Here is a 6,991-nt window from a genome sequence, read left to right on the forward strand (position 1 = left end):
TCAGTAAGGTTAAGGCTTAGGGGCTCCCTTGACCATGTGAATTTATGGGGCCTCACCACAGCTGGAGGTGAGCACCATCCGCAGGACACCTCTCTGGGGTCCAGCCTCGGCACTCAGTCCCATGGGCAGCTGATGAGGCCCCGACTTGGCATCTGGGGGCATCTGAGGAGCCTGAGAACGCTTGCCAAGGGCTTGGGTTCTTGGCTTTTCCATCTGGAAACAGGCTAAGGAGTTCTTTTAAGTGGGATGATCACGGTGCTCTCCAGCTACAGAGGGCCCAGGTTCTTTTGCTGTCCATTTAATGCCCAGTGCCTGGAACCGTGCCTGGCACACATTAGGATTCAAGGAGGGGAGCTTGGGAGCACAGGGAAGGCGGTCTCTGAAGTGAGGCATCCAGAATTTAACCAGAGTTCGACTAGTACTGGCTATTTGCTCGCAGGTAAGTCATTAAACCTCTCCGGGCCTCAGCTTCTAAACTTTAAAATAGGATTTTATTTTTTATTTTTTGGATTATTGAGGATTATATGAGACAATCTCAGAAAGTGCCCGACACGGAACCAGTATGGTTCCAGCAAGGGTTAGGTTTTATTAGTATCAATGTTATCAATTTGCTCAGCGAATGCCTGTGCCTGAGATCTGAGACCAGTCCCGGGCGGCCACCTCTCTCCTGCTTCTGAAGCGCCGCAAGCTGAAAGAAGCACACGTGCGGGGTCAACGCACTCTCTTTAATGGGAAGGAGATCCTCATTTCTTACAGCAATAGGTAAAAACATAAATACGGGTGGGTGCGTGGGCGGGCGACGGCGAGATAGCAAAGGCCCGGGCGCCCGGCCCTGGCTCGCGGAATGGGCGGCCAGATCTCAGGCCCTGCGTGCCCGAGCTCAGTCCCAGTTCCAACCGGGGGTGCCCATGGACTCTTGGAGGGCACTCCTGGGGGGACAGCTAAGACACCAGGCTGCAGGATCAGTCATTGCACGCTGCATAATCGCCGCCACAAACTCTCCCGTGCGCAAGAACAAACGCGCGTGGGACAGAAAAAGTTCCTAGGTCTCCGCAGGAGTGAATGCAAAATCCAGGGGACTCAGGGTCATGTTGGGAGCCCCTTCTCCCCCCGAGAGTCGGGGAGCTGTTGAGGTGGGATCGGTCAGGGTCGCGCCACGCGGGTCCCTTCCCTACCAGGCTCGGATACCATGCAGCGTGGACACGCCCGAGTTGCTCTGCGGAATCCCGGGGCTCTGAACCGCATTCAAGTCCCCGACGCCGAAGTTCACGAAGTTGTTATTGGCGGCGGCAGTGGCCGGCTGCGCTGGGGAAGGCCCGGCGGGGTAAGCGGCAGTGCAGCTGTAGCCAGGGCTGCAGGCCGCGCCGCCGTAACCCGGATAGGCGGGGTAGGCGTTATAACCGTAGGGATTGAGGCCCACGCCGTAGGCAGGCGCGTAGGGCGCCGAGTCCCCTAGGCATGGCTTGCCATCGCGCACCAGCACTGGCACCGCGATCCTGCGGGCAGGCGGCGGCGGCGGCGGCGGGGGCAGCCCCACCAGCTCCAGAGTCTGGTCCTGCCGCTGCCGCTTGCACTTGTAGCGCCGGTTCTGGAACCAGATCTTGACCTGCGTGGACGTGAGTTTCAGCACGCTGGCCAGCTGGTCGCGTTCGGGGGCCGACAGGTACCGCTGCTGCTTGAAGCGCCGCTCCAGCTCATAGACCTGCGCCTGCGAGAAGAGCACCCGCGGCTTCCTCCGCCGTCGCGCCCGGGGCCGTTCCGCGTTGTCCACCTCTGTCTTCTCCAGCTCCACCGCCTTCTGCAGCGCGCACAGCTCTGAGGGGGAACAGAGAGGCAGAGAGACGCTTGGTAAGAGCGGCTTGACCTACGGAGCGCGGCCGCACAGTAATGGTAAGGGATCCTCGTGGAGGCCACTGTGTCCTGCCTGGAGCGCCCAGCTGGCTGCGGCTCACTCTGCCAAGTGCACTGGGAGCCACCGACACGTCTCACTCAGCATTTGTAGAAAGTCAGGCTGGCTCAAGGCGCTGGAGAACAAAACGGGAGGTCTCTGCCCTCGGGGCAGTTCACACCCTGGTGAGGGAGACAGACGGTGACTTAAAATTTCAGGCTGCAAAAAAAAAAAAAAAAAATAATAATAATAAAAATAAAAAAATAAAAATAAAACAAGGTGATGCTCTGGGGTGAACTGAATTAGGGCTAGTTTGGTTTGAGAAGTTAAATGAACAGAGGCCGAAGCCTCACTGCTAGGGACGGTCTTATCTCAAAATTAAGGAATCAAGAAACAGAAAGCCAGGGAGTGTTGGTTTGGTGATCGGAGGCTCCAGCCTGGCCGCAGCAGGGTTTGCGCAGTGTCCAAGAAGCTGCGGGTGGGCAGGCGGCCTCGGAACCTGCCTTGCTGGCTTCCTCGAATTGGTAGCGATCAGTTCTAGCCGCCGTGCCCGCCCGAATTTGTTCCCAGGCCTCTGCTCCTCAACAAACCTATGAATTCTCTCCCGGCTCACAGCGGCCCTTCGCCCAGCGCTTCGCCCAGCGCCTGCGGCCTCCCGGGAATCGCCCGGGCTCCTGCCTTGGGCTGGGGGGTCTCCCAGAAGGCCCCTTTCTGCAGCGGGGCCGGCCTCCCTCCCCGATCCTGGGATGGCCTGCGGGGTGATCCCGCACTCATCTCGTCCACTCCCTTGTGCCCGCGGTAGCGCAGCATTTCCTAACTTTTCCACGAGGGAACCTCTCCGCCCTGGCCGCGCCGGCAAGTTGTGCTGAAAAAATAAAGTGAAGTCAGATTCCTGAGGGTCCGCAGTATCCCATTTTAAAATCAAGGCCCTCGATCCCAGACTCCACTTTCCTGGCGCAAAGAAAGAAAGGCACCAGAAACCCGGGTCGCGGGTGGGCTGCAGAAAGAAGGTCCAGGACCCTCCTCCGATTGTACGCAAAAGCTGTCTGGTGAGCAACATTTCAATTTCTGTTTAGCGGTTCTCATCAGATCTTTAAAAAGATTCGTAAATCCAAAGGAGATTTAAAAACAGAGATTATCTGCTTGTCTCTCTGTTCTGTCTACCATAAACCGATTTCTCAACTTCCTACCAGACCCAGGAGCAGAGCCGAAGCCGCCCGGTGCTTTGTTAGGCCGGGGGGAAACGTTTTTTGGTCTCTTGCTTCTGATCCTTTCAATCCGGCATTTCCTCTGAACCTCCGATTGGACGCGGGGCGCGGGAGCCTGGCGACAACACCAGGCATCTTACATTCTGAACCCCCCGCCGCAGCCCAGCCCTCGGCCCAAGGGCGCGTGTCTCCTCCTCCTGGCCCTGAGTTTCTTGGGGACGAAAGCGACCCAGGAGGGGAGAAGGGGGCCTGTGTTTCCTCCTCACCTTTCTTTTCGGCTCTAGGGTCCTTGGCTGGGTCGGGGTCGCTGTAGGCACGTGGATAGAAGGCGGGGGCGGCGGGAAAGGCAGACGCACACTTGGCCGGTGAAGGCGCGCGGCCCAGCTCTGCGCGCAGCTCTGGGAGGCCCGGCGCAGCCGCCTCGGGCCCAGCGTAGGCCTCTGGCTTGAAGGCGGCCAGCATGCAGGAGGAGGGCGCCAGGGTCGCCTCCAGGCGGGCAGAGAGCTCTCCGGCGGCAGCCAGGCTGCGCTGCTGCTGCTCCAGGTTTAGGATGTCTTTGACTGAGAAGGGCGTGGGCGTGAGAGCAGGGCTGGGGAACATGGTGGCAGCGCCAGTCTCACAGCGCCAGGTGGGCGGCAGAAAGCGGCGCTGCCCACGGCCCCTGGCAGCTTCCCTGCATGGTGCCGCCGCCCGCCCGCGCACCCGCCGGCCAGCTCTGGATGTGTCCGGGCAGCAGGTAGCGCTGAGCACAAGGGGCAGGAGAGGCGGGACCAGGCCAGAGGAGGGGGACTCAGCCTGCCATTGGGCCAGGGGCCTCGATGACAGGAGCGATGAGCAGTTTCGTGTCACCTAATATAGTCATACGGCAAAAAAAAAAAAAAAAAAAAAAAAAAAAGCCCTGCCCAGCTTTTTTAAAGGGGCCACGACGCATTTGGAAGGGTCTCCTTTTGCTCCTGCAGCCTGCGTTTGCTCCCTAACGTGAGCCTGAAAAGCCTACCAGAGGCATGCAGAGTCAGGACTCTGGGCAGGGCTGGATGGGTGTGGGTTTGAAGAAATATTCCTCAGCACCCAAACCAGAATGGGAGAGAGAAGGATGGGGTGGGAAGCGGTGGGGAGGAGAGTGATTTGAGGAAGGCTTTATTACTGAAGGTGGTGGGATGAGGGAGAGTCTGAATAGGAAGAGAAGCCTGGAGGACAGGGCTGGCTTTGGGGATAGCAGCAGGGCGAGATTCTGGACAATTCGGGGGTTTGGTTTGGCTTGGCCTACAGGGTCAGTCATGCCGCAGGCTCTGGGTGCTTCTGGGCAAGTCAACGAAAGTAAGGGCAAGGTGAGTGATGGCCAGGTGGGGTAGGAGTTGCTGCCTCCTACAGTAGTGTTATGCACAGCACAACTCCAGGGGGCATCAGTCACTGCCAGTACCCTCCCAGGGAAATGCCTCTCCCCTTAATAATGAAATAAATCAGGAATCCCAGCTGGTCAGCTCAGCTTCCCAGGAGACACCTGTCTTGTGGAGTGCCCCAGCTACCAGTCACCTTGTTCCCCCTGTTTGGAGGCCATCGATCCCACCTCCCTCCTTCCCGTGCCCTCCCTGCCTAGCAGCAAGGCCCTCAGGCTTCTGCCAACCTCGAGGTTTCAGGGTCCTAGCCCAGGTTTAGCTCTCAGGGAGGCGGGGCTCCTCTGAGCCCAGCTAGGCCAGGATTTCTCTGAGGCCTCTGGGCCGGACTTCCAGTGGGGCACCCCTGCGGCTCGGTCAGGCGCGTGGGGGAAGGGCAGGGCAAGTGGGGTGATCATGATCATTTTTAGCCCAGGGTCGGTAGAGTAGGGCACAGAAGTCAGACAAATCTGCCAGAGTTTCGGGAGCGCCAGCTGCATGGCCAGATCCCGCCCGGGTGGCCTCATTTCTCTGGGTCCCCGCACTCCTTGGGAGGTCTGATGAAAGCTTGGGGTCTTCTCCATTCCCCAGAACACTGCAGAGAAGAGTTTTATTTTGCTTACCATTCAGGAGTCCGGGCAGGCAGAGCGGGCCCAGATTAAGGACGCCTTCTAGAGCTGGGGATGACAGGATTTGTCAGTGGAAAAGCGTTGGCTTCTCACGGCCCTAGCTGGTACAGGGAACCGCGGGCGGGAAGCTGGGCGGGACGCGTGGACTTGCTGAGAATGGGGATGTGGAGGGCTTGGCTCTTTGAGGAGTGCGGGTTGGCAAGAGGCGCTTGGAGTAGAATAAAGGCGGCGCAGGGCCAAAAACTACCTAAAGACACAGCTCCCGCAGGCGCGCCCAAGGTGCGGAGGAAACGCTCCATGTATGGGGACAAAATAGTGTCTGTCCAGAACGTACATCTTGGGTGCTCAAACCCGACAGTGTGCCGTCTGAGACGCCGACGCAAGTGAAGTCAAGCATTGGCCTGATGTTGGGACTTTTCCTGTCCCTCATCAAAGCCACACTCCCAGGACCTGGGGCCTCCATGCTGGGGAGAGAGGTGAGCCCCGCAGGGCAGCCCGGGAGGCGCGCAACGCCCTGACCCCGGCTTCTAGGCGCCAGCCGTCAGTAGCAGGCCTGGGCTGCCACGCCGAAATCACGCCTCGAGTTTCTGAGCCAGGGACTACTGGGGGTCTGGAATTGTTAGTCTAGTCTGTGGAGGATGCCTTTTCTTAAATGTGGGGCGTTCAAGGCCCAGGAAACCTCGTCCCGCCACCTCTTCACCTCCCAACCCAAATTCTCCTTGGACGGAGCTGCATGTCAGCGGCCTTGCGGCCCTTCCTCGCCTGGACTTTTGGCCACGTTACCGTTATGGCTGTAAATTAACCTAGCTTGGGGGCCCGCCTTGCCTTTGAAGATTGTTTTCGAGCGCGGGCGGGGGTGGGGGGTCGTTGGAGAGGATGCCTATCGCCGAGGCGGTGACGTCTGGCAAACGAGCCACATCCGATTCAATTAAATGTCTCGCTGAAAAGAGCTCGGAACGAGGGTCCTGGGAGCGCTGTTAAGTGAATCTGCTGGCCGGGCGGCTCGCGATGACAGTTTGAAAGATTAGTGTGAGCCGACGCCTGAAATATTACCGTTTAATGGGGGACATCGAGGCTACATCCGGGATCCCTGTTTTTAGTTAGGTTTTTTTTTTTTTTTTTTTTGAGAGCTCTGGAGAAAGAAAAAAATTAGCATTGCCCTTGCAAATCAAGGTGGCAAGGATTTATTTCCTATTTTCGGGTAAGGGGGCTTCCTAGAACTGTCAGTCCTGTGGGTCAGGTGTTACAAAAAGGGAAGGAAAAAAAACTCTCCCTATTTGAACAAGATCAGTGACTGTTACACTCTCTATGCTCTTTGTGAATCGGGTAATGATTTCTCTTGGCTTCCAAAAAGGTCTTGGTGTTGCAGGAGAGAGGAGATGGGGCAAAAACGGACAAATACGTGCAAAATAGAAATTGGGGCGACCCATGCTGGTCTCCTTAGAGGAAAGTCCGAGAGCCATTTGCAACTTTTCTTTCCAGTCCTCACTGTTTCCGAGTGAGTTAAAAAAAAATCCCTCTAAATAGATCTAAATAGAAATTGCAATAGTTGGGGGTTGGGTGGGAGGAAACTTGATTCTCTGGCCCCCAACAGGGACACATCTTTTTTTCCCAAGGGCCGCTGACCCAACCTGGCCGCCTCTCTGCGCCGCAGTTTGACCAAACTAGCAGGACAAACAAACAGCCTTCAGCCTAGAGAAAGGCAGAGAGAGACAAAAGGAGAGAGAAGAGATCGAAAATCTATCTGTGTATTTCCTTGACTTTTTAAAGAGTTGGTGCTTTAAGATTATCCAAATTCCAGGGTGGCTCGAGCGCATTCTCCGTGAATAAATTATTATTAATTGAAAAGCGATCGGCGCAGCCGGAGCCGGCCCCCCTTTCGTGCAATCAGCA

General features: G+C 57.1%; 1 protein-coding gene across 3 annotated transcripts; it reads right to left on the bottom strand.

Moving 5' to 3' along the window:
* Positions 1 to 711: 711 nt before the first annotated feature.
* On the bottom strand, positions 712 to 3,910 carry NKX2-5 (NK2 homeobox 5). 3 transcript variants are annotated; one of them, XM_518104.8, is made up of 2 exons: positions 3,363 to 3,910; positions 712 to 1,815 (listed from the first exon to the last, which is right to left on the bottom strand). In XM_518104.8, exons 1-2 carry the CDS (start codon positions 3,694 to 3,696, stop codon positions 1,172 to 1,174), a joined length of 978 nt encoding a protein of 325 aa, XP_518104.4. In that variant the 5' UTR covers positions 3,697 to 3,910; the 3' UTR covers positions 712 to 1,171. The 3 variants fall into 3 exon arrangements, with proteins under 3 accessions (XP_518104.4, XP_003311014.1, XP_003311015.1); XM_003310966.6 differs by having other exon boundaries at positions 712 to 2,107; XM_003310967.6 differs by having other exon boundaries at positions 1,765 to 2,070.
* Positions 3,911 to 6,991: the final 3,081 nt, after the last annotated feature.

This window comes from Pan troglodytes, chromosome 4 (genome assembly GCF_028858775.2).
Source record: "Pan troglodytes isolate AG18354 chromosome 4, NHGRI_mPanTro3-v2.0_pri, whole genome shotgun sequence".
In the NCBI taxonomy this organism is placed as follows: Eukaryota; Metazoa; Chordata; class Mammalia; order Primates; family Hominidae; genus Pan; species Pan troglodytes.